Source organism: Symphalangus syndactylus, chromosome X (genome assembly GCF_028878055.3).
Source record: "Symphalangus syndactylus isolate Jambi chromosome X, NHGRI_mSymSyn1-v2.1_pri, whole genome shotgun sequence".
Taxonomy (NCBI): Eukaryota; Metazoa; Chordata; class Mammalia; order Primates; family Hylobatidae; genus Symphalangus; species Symphalangus syndactylus.
In genome coordinates this window covers 52,060,456-52,076,672 of record NC_072447.2, presented here as the reverse complement: position 1 = coordinate 52,076,672, position 16,217 = coordinate 52,060,456, and the positions used below count along the sequence as shown (strand labels likewise).

Here is a 16,217-nt window from a genome sequence, read left to right as displayed (position 1 = left end):
CTCATTTGAATTCAAATCCAGGAATATCCTTACAAATAGAAAGCACCATCAGTGCTCCTAAGACTGCCATGTAACCACAGCAGCATATCTTTATAGAGCAGTGGATAACAGTCATAGGACCTTCCTTAACTTTATCCCCTTTAAACCCCGAAACCACTCGATGAACTTAGGAGGGAGTTATAGTCCTCGTTTTAGAGATGAGAAAAGCAAGGCTTGCAGAGATCAAGTGACTTGCCCAAGGTCACTTAGCTTATAAATGAAGTGGTCAGAATTTGAATACAGGTCTTCTGGATCTATGTGAAATTCTATATTTAGGCAGTATAACGTAGCAGTTAAGAGCATGGAATATGGAGTTAAACTGGGGTCAAAAGCCAGTTTTGACATTTACTAGCTGTGTGACTGACTTTGGGAAAGTTACTTGACCTCTCTAAGCCTCAGTTTCCTTGTCTTTGAAATTTATTTAATAATACTGACTTCAGAGAGTGATTGTGAGGATTCAGTGAGATCAGGCATATAAAATAATTAGCATTGAGGCCAGCACCTCTAGAAACACCTCAGTAAATGTTGTTATGATTAATATTAATACCTTTACATCAGTACCTATTACAGATTTCATGTTTTAATTTGTAATCCCAGCTCTTTCACTGTTCTATACCTATTCTAAGTAATTTTCTTTAGAGATAATTTGTGTATCTTAGGAGTGTCTGTATGTTACTGCAGGACATCTAGAAAGGGAATATTCTCTCTTAATTAAATGTAGGGATTCTCCTGTTTTAAAATTGTTGTTCCAACGACACATATATTTTTTAAAGTAAATGGCAAATAATTTTTTTTTTTTTTGAGACGGAGTCTCGCTTTGTCACCCAGGCTGAAGTGCAGTGGCACAATCTCGGCTCACTGCAAGCTCTGCCTCCTGGGTTCAAGCCATTCTCCTGCCTCAGTCTCCCGAGTAGCTGGGACTACAGGTGCCCGCCACCACGCCCGGCTAATTTTTTGTATTTTTTTAGTAGAGATGGGGTTTCACCATGTTAGCCAGGATGGTCTCGATCTCCTGACTTTGTGATCCACCCACCTCGGCCTCCCAAAGTGCTGGGATTACAGGCATGAGCCACCGTGCCCAGCCAATGGCAAATAATTTTTGAAGGAGACATTCCTTTTCTGAAAATTACTGTAAGTTTCAAAACATATTTCTTTTTTTGAAGGTTCATAGCAGTTTTAGTTGTAATAGCCAACATATTTCTCTATTTGATAGAGGTAGGACAAGAAACCAGGACCAGGAGATCAGAAAGTAAGCAGTAGATTTGAAATTAAGAAGATAAACCTGTCATCAGGGACTAAGAATCAGGGACTAGGAACAGATAATTTGTGTATCTTTGAGATCAGGAAGCTAGGCAAAGGGTTGAGGTAATAAAGGATTGGGAACTCAGGTAAGAATTGTGGGCCATGGGAATGGGATATTATATATAACTAGGACCTTGATAATGAGCTGATTTCTTGCACCTGACCCACAACTTTTGTATGTTTTCTTTTGAAATAAGAATCAGTGTCTAATGGTACTCTTCAGCCCTGGACATGGAAAAAGTAGTAGATTCTGACAAGCAGTATGTAGTGTGTACAAGGAAAAAAGACATTTATGGTTTAGGGAAAATTGTTTCTCAGTCTCAGGGATTTGAATGTGAAAATATGCATGATTTTGTAGCTAGATCAAAAGGAAATGCCATCTCTTGTCTTTTTGTGACTGCTAACACTCTCTTAAGAAACCATATTTTGAAAGTTGTATCTAACATATACTTTAACTTTCTAAATCATTCACAGACTTCAGTCTTTATAATGGAGGAAAGTGGATCAGGATATGTCTTACTAAGGAGGTGTCATTTAAGCTAAAGGATAAGAAAGAGATGGCTACACAGGGAGACTAGATGTATTTCAGGCAAAGAAAATAATATAGGCAAAGGTTTGGAGGCAGTTAAGAAGAAAAAGACAACCAGTGGGGTTAGAAAGTGAGGGAAAGCGTAAGATAAAGCAGTATTGGAGAAAGAGCGGTGAAAAATTATTTGTGGTTTTATAGGCCATGAGAGACCTACTTGATATGAATGTTTTTCTTAAGTGCAATAGAAAGTCATTAAAAGATTTTAAGCAGTAGACTGATGTATTCCAATCCTATTTCCACTTTAAGATGATGATGATCACTTCTACCTCCATATAGATTATACAGAGGCCAGACTAGAAATAGGAAGAATATTTGTGAGCCCTTTGCAAGAGATGATAGTGTATGGACCAAGGTGTTTGCAGTGGAGATGGAGAAAAGAAAAAGAAAAGAGAAGAGGGAAGATGTGAAATACATTATAGACATAAAAACCAACTGGACTTGCTAAACTTATTAATGCAGCACACATAGGTGTGAATTAAAGTGAGGAATCAAGGATGATTCCTAAGCAAGGGGAAGCTTGACACGTTTGAGGACGAAATTTAAGAACTAAGCCTCGAACTAAGAACACGTTTGAGGAAGAAATTTGAGATCTGTGAGGCATCCAAGTAGAAATATCAAGCTGATTGTTGAAACACAAGCCTAAAGTTTAGAAGAGAGCCCTGGACTAGAAATATAAATTTGGAAGCCATCAACATAGAGATGATATTTAAAAGAAATGGGCATGGTAACTTACGCCTGTAATCCCAGTATTTTGAGAGGCTGAGGTAGGAGGATTGCTTGAAGCTAGGAGGTTGAGACCAGCCTGGGCAACACAGCAAGACCCCCTCTCTCTATTTAAAATAATAATAAAATCTATGGATGTTGGTGAAATCACCTGCTGGAGAGTAGAGTCAGAAGAGAAGAGGGCCCAGAATGTATCCCTAAGAACATCTAACATTTGAGGGGTAGAGAAGGAAGAGCCAGCAAAGAAGCCTTCCTCAGCTTTTTCAGCCAGTAAGGCAGGAGGTGGGAAATTAGGACAGCGTAGTGTCGTGAATGCAAAGTACCACTCAAAGATCGAGGGAAAATAGCTCAAAGAAGTATCCAATGGATTTGGTATAATGGAGTTTACTGGTGACCTCGACAAGAGCAGTTCTAGGGGAAGATCAGGGAAGAAGCCAGAATGTTAAGACTTTGAGTTATGAATGGGGAATGAGGGATTGAAGGGAGATAAGATGAGCAGAAATTCCTTTGAGTATTTGCTGATAAAGTGGAGCAGAGAAATGGTCTGGCAGCTAGAGGGGGATGTGGGCTCAATAGAAAATATTGGAGCACATTTGTATGGTAATGAATGAGCCAGTAGTCCTGGAGAGAGAGAGAGCACAGAGGAGAGAAAGTATAACCAAAGTTGCAAAGCTCTTGCAAAACAGGAGGGGCCGGCATAGAGAGCGGTCTTTGGTAACAGGAAAAACACATCCTACATTTTAACAGGCAAATGAGAACTTGGGTACAAATATAGGTAGTTGTTTATGTTTGTTGGTGAGAAGATCAAGTGGATTAGATATGATCACTTCTGTTTTCTCAGTCAAATCTGAGGCAAGGCCATCTGCTTAAATAATCTGCTATGTATTTTCCAAACCTATATTCTCTGCCCTCTCCAGTCTATCCTGCATAGCACTTTCCACATTGATCTTCCTCAGGTGCAATTCAGTTTCCATGTGCTCCAGTGTCTTCAGTGAATTCCTAATATTTATGAAAATAAGTGTTAATTTTCCCATATAATTCCAAATTCTAGCTTTATCTCTCAATAGTCTTTTCCTTATAATCTTCATTTGGTAATAGGTAGTATCCTTCAATGTTCATTTGGTAATACGTAGTATTATGGTAGTAATGTATTATGGTAGTCTACAAATAATGGCTCGTGGGCCAAATCTAGCTGGCTACCTGTTTTTATAAATGAAGTTTTATTGGAACCCAGCCACACCCATTCCTTTATGTATTGTCTGTGGCTTCTTTCTGCTACGATGTCATAGGTTAGTTAGGACACAGACCATATGGCCCAGGAAGCCTAAGATGTTTACTATATGGCCGTTTAGAGAAAAAGTTTGCTGACTCTTAATTTTGATCAGACTGATCTCTTCAGTCTAACTTAGTGGAAAGAACAAGAGCTGTGGAGTCAGACAGACCTAAGATTGACACTGGATACCAACAGTCACTGAAACTTAATTTCTTCATTTACAAAATGAGGATATAATACTTAACCTTCCTTGTTGTCATAGGGTCAATATAACATATATAAAAGCATATGTTTCTGGCACTTGGTAAGCCCTCAAGACAAGCTTCTTTCCTCTACTTATTTGCTCAGACTACTGTTCTGCTGCCTCATTAGGAATGGGCTTCATTGTCTTCCCCTTACACCTCCATCTCTGCCTCTCAGAATTCTACTCATCTTTCTATGTACCTCTGTAGTGAAACGTTTCCTCATTCCCAGCATACAGATGTAATTTCTCATAGACTGTAACTTCATTAAGAAATAGCAATTACAATTTTTTAACAACAAACAACAAAATTGTAATTGCTAATACTTAATGAACTTATTAGTATATGTATATCAAAACATCTGTTTTATACCTTAAATATAGACGATAAAAAATAAAAAAGAATTAGCAATTACTTACATTGCTATTCTGCATATTACCACACATGGAATAAATACCAAATGGTTATTTGCTCATTCAATTCAGTGGATTTAAAGGGGAGGGATCAGTGTGGACTGTCATTTTTTAGTGAAGACTTCATTAAGGAGCTACTTCCAAATGTATCAGTGATCAATGAGGGCATAGTGAGAAATTGAGAAAAATGTAAAGTCAAGTAGAGCCTATGACTTTTAATTATCTGCTTTATGATGTAATAACCTTGCAGTTTTCTAGGTGCTTATACTAGTTATCTGTTGCTACATTTAAAAAATGACCCTAAAACTTAGTAGGTTAAAACAAAAAGCATTTATTATTTCGCACAGTTTCTGAGAATCAGGAGTCCAGCAGCAGCTTAGCTGGGTGGTTCTGGCCCAGGTTCTTTCATAGGGTTGCAGTCACATTGTCAGATGGGGTTGCAGTCACACTGTCAGATGGGGCTGCAGTTATCTGAAGGCTTGACTGAAGCTGGAAGATCCACTTCCAAGCTCATTCACATGGCCATTGGCAGGAGGCCTCACTTCCTTGAGATGCTCACAACATGGACTCCTACAGAGCAAGTGATTAGAGAGAAAGAGAAGAAGTGCATGAGTGTAGCCAGGGGTGGAAGGAGAGAGAGAGAGAGAGCAAGAGAGCGAGAGCGAGCACAAGTGCGCATACGTGTATAACCAAAACAGAAGCTATAATGCAATCACAATTACATCTGCTTTATTTTACTGGCTGTGCACATATGGACCAACCTGGTATAATGGGCAAGGGAACTACACAAGAGTATGAACACCAGGAGGATGTAGGTCATTGGGGCCCTTCTTAGGACTAGCTATTACAGTGCTTGATACCTGGGTAGTTATTTATCCCAAAGGAATAGTGTTTGCCTGTTCATATGAATGAAACAATTGTAATCCTATTGGTGTCAACATTTTTAAACTTTCACAAAGATTTTAAAACCTGTGTCACTGTGAATGAATTCTTTTCAATTTCCCTGACATGAGGTTAAAGGACTTTTAGTAAAATTATACCTACACTTTATATTATAGAATAATTTCTGTTTTCTGTCCAGTTGCCTTTCACTTTTCTGTTGAAATCTGGATTCCTTTTTCCCATTTAATCATTCAGATTATTTGCTAGATGAAATGACCAAAGAAGCAGAGATAGATAATTCTTCAACCGTAGAAAGCCTTGGAGAAACTACTGATATCTTAAACATGGTAATGATTTCCTATCTATTTATCTAAATATGAGTTTGAATTTTAGTTCATTGTGTATGTGAATGTGTGTATACTTCCTATACTCCTATACATGAAAGCCTCTTTCTTGTTTCTTACTTTGTTTATTTTTTAACCAACTATATTTAGATATAATTCACATACAATAAAATTTGTTTTGATCCTCACATTATTAGTATGGCAATTGAGAGCAGATTCTATTACTATCTGAACTGTTTTCCCTTCATTTTATATATATATATATATATATATATATATATATATAAATGTATATATATAATTGAAAATATACTATATATTTGTACTATATACAAATATATAGTATATATACTGTATTCTTTTTATAATATATATTTTTTATTTATTTCAGACACACATCATGAGCCTGAATTCCAATGAAAAGTCATTAAAATTATCACCAGTTCAGAAACAAAAGGTATAATATGGAGATTTATTTTCATTATTGTTGGTGAGAGCAGTTTAAGTTAATTTTTTGGATGGTTTTTGGAAAGAACACAAGAAACGTAAGCATTTACTTACTTTAGAATTTAAAAGACAGAGGGATACAATGTAGATAACCTCCATTTTGCCTTGTTCTGATGGTATGTATTTTCTGTAAAGAAACAACACTGGAAGCATTTTATTGCTGAAATGTGCTCTTTGGGATCACTAACTTAAGTTATAATAGCCATACTTTTCCTTCTGTCAAGCCATAGGTTATGATTGCAGTTCTTTTTTTTTTTTTTTTTTTGAGACGGAGTCTCGCTCTGTCGCCCAGGCTGGAGTGCAGTGGTGCGATCTCGGCTCACTGCAAGCTCCGCCTCCCGGGTTCACACCATTCTCCTGCCTCAGCCTCTCCAAGTAGCTGGGACTACAGGCGCCCACCACCACACCCGGCTAATTTTTTGCATTTTTTAGTAGAGACGGGGTTTCACCGTGGTCTCACCGTGGTCTCGGTCTCTTGACCTCGTGATCCACCCGCCTCGGCCTCCCAAAGTGCTGGGATTACAAGCGTGAGCCACCACGCCCGGCCGATTGCAGTTCTTACGTATAGGAAAAGACTACCATTTATTGATAGAGTGGCTCTCTGACTTTGGTTGAGTATGACTTTGAATTAATTACTATGCTGACTTTACTGAATGATATTAATATCTTTTTTAGTTTTAAAATTTTGTGATTTTAGTGAAAATCTTTGATAACCTTTTCCAATATTTGGTTGAGCTTTAATTTATCAAGAAATTGATAGCATAAAAATAAGATTAAACATTTGGAAATTAGAGACTGTTCATGGGTAGGAAAGAAAGACTTTTAATGAATAACAAATTGCAAAAGAAGGGAATAGGCTGTGGTTTTCACAACCATAGAGAGATAAAGGCCTGCCCTGAAATCCTTTGCTTTTCCTAGCTTTAAGGACTAGTGCAATGAATGAATGAGGATTAGAGGATTAGGAAAGTAAATTGGAGAAATGTAAATTGAGGGAAGAAGTCTATAAAAAATATTTAATTTCTATTTATAGTGTCTTTGACATGTTTTCAAGTTTAAAACTCTTAAAATTGAAGTCACTGAAGTGCAAGAGAATCATGCTAAATTGTTAAAATTTAGAGCTAGTCCTCATTCGTTCTATCTATAATACTGAAAGGCATGGGAATAACAGCATTCCTTTAAATATGGGAGAGCTGTTCGAACACAGTTGTAGAAGCTCAGTGAATATTGACTGATTTTTGACTGACTGTACTTCCAAGCAGACACCTTTCTTGTGTCTTTCCTTCCTCTTCCCTTAGACTCCAGGCTCTCCCTCTTCTGGGCTGCTTTATTGTGCTAGGGAAAGAAAGGCATGTGCCTTCAGAAATCAGTTCTGGCAACTGGGCCTTCCTCTCTTAGGGCTCTTAAAAGAATCATGACTTTTTAAAGAGCAAGACCAAGAACAACCAGAAACGGAAAGCAATTCCTTTTAAGCTGACAATATATTTTATACTTTCTATAGTCTTTTTAAGTTTAGGCCCTACCAGGCCTACTTTAGTAAATGAGAAAAGATTTATTATACTATTTCTGTGTATTAACTGGTTAATTTTTAACTTGTCATGTTTTAATAATTTCTTTGGCACAATAGGAATCTCTTCCTAGGCCTAACTCATCACAATTTATAAAATTTGAATTAGTGAGGTTTTACTATCCAGAGACCCAAATTCATTAGATATTTGCATCCATTAGCTTGTTTGTAGAATTTAGATCAACAATTTGGTTATGCCTTATTTTGTCCAGCAGGAAATTAATTTTATATTGTTAATATATTATTCAAATGTCAGTGCTTGATTTCATAGTTTTTATACAAATCTTACATTTTACACTTAATATTCTTTCCTCTTAGTGTTCTTTCATTTATAGAAATTATTATAATTAAATAATATAATCAATGCAAGGAAGGTCAAAAATTTGAAAACTCATGAAGATTTTGTTTAGAAAAGAAAAATATATTCATTATTATTTAGTTTATAGATAAAAAACATTTCATGTGCAGTTTCTTCAGTTCTAGGAGTGGACTATTCGTTTTTTTCAAATTTTACATTTTTATTTATTTTGTGAATTTTGTGGACTCAAAAGACAAATGAAAATTTGAAAATTAGGCCAGGCGTGGTGGCTCATGCTTGTAATCCCAGCACTTTGGGCGGCCAAGATGGGCAGATCACTTGAGGTCAGGAGTTTGAGACCAGCCTGGCCATCATGGTGAAACCTCATCTCTGCTAAAAATACAAAAGTTAGCTGGATGTGGTGGCATGCACCCATAGTCCCAGCTACTCAGGAGGCTGAGGTGGGAGAATCGCTGGAACCCAGGAGGCAGAGGCTGCAGTGAGCTGAGATCATGCCACTGAGCTCCAGCCTAGGTGATAGAATAAAACTCCATCTCAAGAAAAAAAAAATTGAAAATTAAAGATGATCAGGAAAGTGGGAAAAATATACTAAGCTGTACTATGTACAAGAAAAGTGTACATTTTTTTCTTTGAGATGGAATTTCACTCTTGTTGCCCAGGCTGGAGTGCAGTGGCACAATCTTGGCTCACTGCAACCTCTGCCTCCCGAGTTCAAGCAATTCTCCTGCCTCAGCCTCCCGAGTAGCTGGGATTACAGGCATGTGCCACCACTCCTGGCTAATTTTTGTACTTTTAGTAGAGACGGGTTTTCACCATGTTGGCCAGGCTAGTCTTGAACTCCTGACCTCAGGTGATCCACCTGCCTTGGCCTCTTAAAGTACTGGGATTACAGGTGTGAGCCACTGTGCCAGGCCAAGAAGTGTACATTTTTAAATAGCATCTTGCAAAATTAATCTCAAAGTTTTATGTAAGGATTGATTCGGATTGAGAAAAAGAGGCAGAGAATAAATACTGATGGTATTGTGATTAATGGCAAAATTAAGGCAGGTAGTAAGAATCAAAAATTAAACACAGATACATGTTACTAAATCAAAATTAGATGTATCACAGACTAGAGAGTGGCACAAATGATCCTTAAAGAAAACAAAACTTCAGCAAAATATCTGGTAAAACTTGCTATTTTGATTCTCCCAAACTTATAAAATGTAAAATCTTGGCAGTATTTAAAGTAGATAAGTTGTCCTTGTCAACTAATAGTATGACATATGATAATTACTTCAAAAAATTTACAGAAACAACAAACAATTGGGGAACTGACGCAGGATACAGCTCTTACTGAAAACGATGATAGTGATGAATATGAAGAAATGAAAGAAGGGAAAGCATGTAAACAACATGTGTCACAAGGGATTTTCATGACGCAGCCAGCTACGACTATCAAAGCATTTTCAGATGAGGAAGTAGGTAATGACTCAGGCCAGGTGGGACCTCAGGCTGACACTGATGGAGAGGGTTTACAAAAAGAGGTATTTAGACATGAAAATAATAATGGTGTTGATCAACTTGATGCTAAGGAAATAGAAAAGGAAAGTGATGGAGGACACAGTCAGAAGGAATCAGAAGCAGAAGAAATAGACAGTGAGAAGGAAACTAAACTGGCAGAAATAGCAGGTATGAAGGATTTAAGAAAAAGGGAAAAGAGTACAAAAAATATGAGTCCTTTCTTTGGCAACTTACCAGATAGAGGTATGAATACTGAGAGTGAAGAAAATAAAGATTTTGTTAAGAAAAGGGAAAGTTGCAAGCAAGATGTGGTCTTTGACAGTGAAAGAGAATCAGTAGAAAAGCCAGACAGCTACATGGAAGGTGCAAGTGAGAGTCAGCAGGGTATAGCTGATGGAATCCAGCAGCCTGAGGCAATAGAATTTAGTAGTGGAGAAAAAGAGGATGATGAAGTGGAAACTGACCAAAACATATGGTACGGCAGGAAATTGATTGAACAAGGAAATGAAAAAGAGACTAAACCCATAATATCCAAATCCATGGCAAAGTATGATTTTAAATGTGATCCCTTGTCAGAGATCCCACAGGAGAAGGAAGGAGCAGAGGATTCAGAAGGAAATGGAATAGAGGAGCAAGAGGTAGAAGCAAATGAGGAAAATGTGAAGGTGCATGGAGGAAGAAAGGAGGAAACAGAGATCCTATCAGATGACCTTACAGACAAAGCAGAGGTGAGTGAAGGCAAGGCAAAGTCAGTGGGAGAAGCAGAGGATGGGCCTGAAGTTAGAGGGGATGGAACCTGTGAGGAGGGTAGTTCAGGAGCAGAACACTGGCAAGGTGAGGAGAGGGAGGAGAAGGGGGAGAAAGACAAGGGTAGAGGAGAAATGGAGAGGCCAGGAGAGGGAGAGAAGGAAGAATGGGAGAAGAGGGATGGGGAAGAGCAGGAGCAAAAGGAGAGGGAGCAAGGCCATCAGAAGGAAAGAAACCAAGAGATGGAGGAGGGAGGGGAGGAGGAGCATGGAGAAGGAGAAGAAGAGGAGGGAGACAGAGAAGAAGAAGAAGAGAAAGAGGAGGAGAAGGAGGGAGAAGGGAAAGAGGAAGGAGAAGAGGAAGAAGTGGAGGGAGAACATGAAAAGGAGGAAGGAGAGAGGGAAAAGGAGGAAAGAGCGGGGAAGGAGGAGAAAGGAGAGGAGGCAGGAGACCAAGGAGACGGGGAAGAGGAGGAAACAGAGGGGGAAGGGGAGGAAAAAGAGGAGGGAGGGGAAGTAGAGGAGGGGAAAGGAGAGGGGGAAGAGGAAGAGGAGGAAGGGGAGGGGGAAGAGGAGGAAGGGGAGGGGGAAGAGGAAAAAGAAGGGGAGGGGGAAGAGGAGGAAGGAGAAGGGAAAGGGGAGGAGGAAGGGGAGGAAGGACAAGGGGAGGGGGAAGAGGAGGAAGGAGAAGGGGAGGGAGAAGAGGAGGAAGGAGAAGGGGAAGGGGAGGAGGAAGGAGAGGAAGGAGAAGGGGAAGAGGAAGAGGAGGAAGGAGAAGGTGAAGGGGAGGAAGAAGGGGAGGGGGAAGAGGAGGAAGGGGAAGGGGAAGAGGAGGGAGAAGAGGAGGAAGGAGAAGGGGAAGAGGAAGAGGAGGAAGGAGAAGAGGGGGAAGAGGAGGAAGGAGAGGGGGAAGAGGAGGAAGGGGAAGAAGAAGGGGAGGAAGAAGGAGAGGGAGAGGAAGAAAGGGAAGGAGAGGGAGAGGAAGAAAGGGAGGGAGAAGGGGAGGAAGAAGAGGAAGAAGGGGAGGTGGAAGGGGAGGAGGAAGGGGAGGTGGAAGGGGAGGAAGGAGAGGGAGAAGGAGAGGAAGAGGAAGGAGAGGAGGAAGGAGAAGAAAGGGAAAAGGAGGGGGAAGGAGAAGAAAACAGGAGGAACAGAGAAGAGGAGGAGGAAGAAGAGGGGAAGTACCAGGAGACAGGCGAAGAAGAGAATGAAAGGCAGGAAAGGCAGGATGGAGAAGAGTACAAAAAAGTGAGCAAAATAAAAGGATCTGTGAAATATGGCAAACGTAAAACATATCAAAAAAAGTCAATTACTAACACACAGGGAAATGGGAAAGAGCAGAGGTCCAAAATGCCAGTCCAGGCGAAACAACTTTTAGAAAACGGGCCACCAGGTTCCAAAAAGTTCTGGAATAATGTATTACCACATTATTTGGAATTGAAGTAACAAACCTTAAATGTGACCTGATTATGGCCAGTCAGACAATTTAAATGCCTTGCATATAACAGGCACTCATTACGTGTTACTAAATTGATTTTATGTCAGTTATTTTATGTGTAGTAAAAAAAAAAAGCAACTGATGCAGCTGTGTTAAGGAGCCAAAGACAACAAGAGGCACTGGTAAATTTTGGCCTCTCTCAAACTAAAATTTTCGTGTATTTCCCCCCCAAATTATAAAACCATAACTAGAAAATATTAAAAGGTCATATCAGATTATTAACATTATATATTCATTAAAGGCAGCTTTAGGAAATAGGAATATACTACAAGAGTGTTTTGTTTGTGTATACAAATCATTCCATTTTTAAATGGCACAGATGCTTAAGGGCTATAAAAACTTCTAATTTCCTATAAATATGTTAGCACTTTTTTTAAGTTAGTGATTACAGTTTACCTACTGTATAGAATAATTTTCTAATAATGGGTGGTATTCTAAAACTCAACTGAGGCATTCAACTCAACATTTTAAAGAAAGTATTGTCTTTTACCTTTTATGTGTTCTTTTTGCAAAAATCTACAAAGTGACAGCTGTGTTCAGAGCTTAGATCCCGAAAACGTGATCTCTTTTAGTTACTATCTGGGCAGATAGTAGTATATCTAATGAAATGGTGATTAATTTAAATGTATAATCTGGAAATATGTAAAACTTGAAGTATTTTTTGTCCAGGCAAAGCTACTCATTGGGCCTCAGTTTCTTCATCTCTAAAATGGAGTGGATGAGATGATGTGATAACTGCAGTCCCTTCTAACTCTTAAATTCTTTTCATTCTCACAGATTCACTCTATCATTATTGTTATTCGTGTAAGAAACATTTTAGGGAGAAAAATTACACTTTAAAATTAATTTAGTTTTCTATACAGTTGTTTTCTTTACTCTTGAAAAGTTATGACAGCTTTAACGTCTCTTGTCTTCTGTAATTTTTTATTTCTAAACTCCTATCATTTCCAAGCTTTAACTGTACTTTATCAGAGCCTTCATTTCCGGTATGTGTTATATGCCCTCAATGTATTCATTGACTGTTCTGTAATTTCAGTTTGTCTGTTGCTTGTCAGAATGTTTCAAGTAAAATAAAAAATTAAATGTATATAGTCAGAAATTCTTTGTGAAAAGATAAACTGTCTAGTATTAGATATTGAATTTTAGAGAGGCTAGATTTCCACTAGAGTAATTTCAATTGTCTCTTAAAATTTTCCATGTACGTAATGCAGCTAATTTATCTGATAGTTTATTTGTGGCTCCTTTTTCAACTGATTTCCTTTCATAGTCCCTTTTATATCCTGGACATGAGAGATTTCTTATACTTAGTTTTATTAAGGAGGATTTTGATGAGAAACTTCCTGTGAATTTTGTGTAGTTGAATTCTTTGCACATTTGATTCTCTGAGTGAGAAAGAATATGAGGAAAAAGTCTAGAATTGTATGAAGTAAAGGATTTCCTAGGAGCATTTATAAATTTTGCCTTAGCTGCAAGGATCTCTGGCAGCTTCCCCTAACTAACCAAATGTACTGATTTGGCATTGCAGTGCTTTATCAAATTTGACCACATTCATTAAGGGATAGTAGAAAAGAATTAATACTATGATAAAAATATATGTGTCGAACATGATTATTTAAAAAGTAGACTTAAAATGATTAAGATGGATGACACAGAGTTCATAAAGAAAAAAACCTCCAGGGAAATGAGAAACTCTTAAACTCAAGTTATTAATGTAATAGCTATGGGCATTCATCTTCTACTGAAGAGATAATCAGCCAGTAATACTGAAACAACGTTCTAAAATACACCCATCTCAGTATTAAACCTGGTCTATATGTCCATGTTTAAATAGCATTTCTTCACATTTCCTTGGCCAAAAACATTTTGTGCTCTTTAGAAGTGGTAGTTCATGCAAGCATTGTTTTCTAGTGGAAAACACTGGCCTCCCTAGTCACTTTGAGACCAAAGCCCTTCTTCTGGTTTTGTGCTTTTGAACTGTCCGAACTTGGGCTAGTCTCTTAGCTTTGCAGTCCTCAATTTCTTCATCTGGAAAATTATAGAATGAGAATGAGTGACCTAAGGGATTCTATAGGAACAGCAGTTGTTCATTACCAGCTAGAGCTCTGTTACATCCAGATTTTCTGCAATTCCTTTTTCCTCAATAAAAAATCTTAAGTCTCGTCACCAAAGTGACCCCACATTCAAACTAACTAGTAGTTATACTAAAGTAAACTTATCCTAAACTACTAAGCACACACTAACTTTCTGTGCCCACTGTTGGGCAAACATTTATTTAATCACATGTGGCAGGTCTAGTACCCTCAAAAAGTTTATGGAGAGGAGTGTATTGTGGGTTAGGGGTGGGTTGGGGTACAAAAGACCCAGGTCTAGCCAGGCTTTCATCGACAGAAGTGATTTACATGTTTGTAAATTTTATATATCTTAGGAGAAAAAAAAGGAAGCTTAAGAATGAGACCACTTTGTCCCTCATGAATTAACACTTGGTTACATAGATTAAAATAACTGGTTCCTTCTTTATTGTTCCCATTTGCTGGTTGTTCAGGCTTTTATAGTAGTTTATTACTGATCATTATTGAGGGAAGTGTGAGTAGTATATATAGAATCCACTGAGTTACATTTCCTAATGAGGACTCTGGCTGAAAAAGACTTTAAGCTAAGCTGCAAAGGATTACCTACCACAGAAACTGCTGCTGCTGCCGCTGCTGAACAGCAGCAGTCAAGGTGAGTGAAACTGAAATGTCTTCTATTATTTCACTATAGAGAAACTTGCATAGCAAAAATAAAATGTGACCATGGAAGAAGGAAAGGCCAAGCTTTTCTTGTTTCTGACCTGGAGAACTGAGTAGAAAGAGTGCTATTCAGCAAGATCGAGAATAAGGGAGCAGCAGCAGGTTTGGGAGACAGTTTTTTACTGTTGATTTTAGATTATCTGTAGGAGATGTTCAGGAGGCAGATACATGTATGGATCTGGAGCTCACGGAGATTGCTGAGTATCGCCAGCTCATAGATGTAGTTAAAACTGGATTTGACTGAAAGGAAGTGTTCCTAGTGTGAATGGAGGACAGTTGAAGACAGAATTCAGAGAAATGTCAGTAGGTAAGGGAGAGGTTGAGAAAGTGAAGTCTGAGAAGGACGTGTGGGAGCACACTTACTAGGAAAGAGAGATACCACCCAGGCCAAAGAAGGGGTTTCAGAGAGGAAGGAGTGGTAGTAGCTGCAGAGAGAGCCTCTAGGAGACAGCCTAGTAGAGGGCCAGGGGCAGAACCCACATTGCCAGGAAAGAATGAGCTCCAGGAAATCTGCTCTGCAGAGGAATAGAATCAGAACTGTGAGAATTAAATATCAGGTATAGATATTTAATTTTTAAAATATTTAATTTTTTAAGCATATTTCTCAATTTAGGAAGGGAGATGTGTACTCCAGAGACTTTGGTACTCTGGGGAAAAGATAAGTTTTGTTCATAATTAATATATACATAAGAATAGAGTGTTAGTGATGTGAGCTTATGAACCAAAAGAAAAATCTGCGACGCTTTAAACATTAGTGAGGCGGAGAAAAAAAACGTCTGTGAGAACAGCCATTATTATCCTCAAATTAAATGGGCAGGTTTGGAAACAAACATGGGCTCCAAAGTCCAGTAGAACTGAGTTAAAATCCCAGCCTTCCACTGATTAGCTGTGTGGACACCTAGAAAAGTGGTGGTGGTGGTGGTGGTGATGGTGGTGGTGGTGGTGGTGGTGGTGGTGGTGGTGGTGGTTGTTATTTGACCTTTCTGAGTCTTATTTCCCTCATTTGATAAAGGAAGGGACTTTTGATGATTAAACTACCTAACACATGAAACATGTTATAGGCACTCAGCAAATGGTAACTTGTATCACTCTAATTATACTCTGTGATCACACCAAGGTAGGTGCAAAGCTACACTCATGAATCTCCAGGTCACTGACTGATGTGCATGAGTTTAGTCCTGTGAACCTGACTTTTGTTTAAATGTAACATAATAGCAAAATATAAATTGGCATGTAGAAATAGATCTGTGGGAATAAAGTAGATTGCAATAATGATCATGCTTAAGTATAAGGTGGAGTGAAACTATTACACACCATACATTAGTCAATAAATGCCCCTAAATATTTAAAGTGTGTTGAAACGCTGATCACACTCATGTGGTTGGCCTAAAATTTAGGTGTGTTTTCTGTCACTGAACATTTCCCTCTGTGTCCTAACCTTGTTACCAGAATAAATAAAAATAATTAGCACATAAGGTATAGTT

The 16,217-nt window shown here is 38.4% G+C and overlaps 1 protein-coding gene across 13 annotated transcripts in view; it reads left to right on the top strand.

The window, feature by feature from the left end:
- The window catches only part of RPGR (retinitis pigmentosa GTPase regulator), a 60,085-nt gene that overhangs the window by 31,347 nt on the left and 12,521 nt on the right, over window positions 1-16,217 (top strand). For 5 of the 13 annotated variants that reach the window (XM_055267887.2, XM_055267891.2, XM_055267889.2 and 2 more), the window contains 2 exons: window positions 5,719-5,810; window positions 6,199-6,264. In XM_055267887.2, coding sequence (XP_055123862.1) covers window positions 5,719-5,810; window positions 6,199-6,264 — 158 coding nt within the window. Of the gene's footprint in view, window positions 1-5,718; window positions 5,811-6,198; window positions 6,265-9,489; window positions 15,350-16,217 lie in introns of those variants that run through there. The other 8 variants (XM_055267885.2, XM_055267883.2, XM_055267882.2 and 5 more) reach the window with 5 other exon arrangements.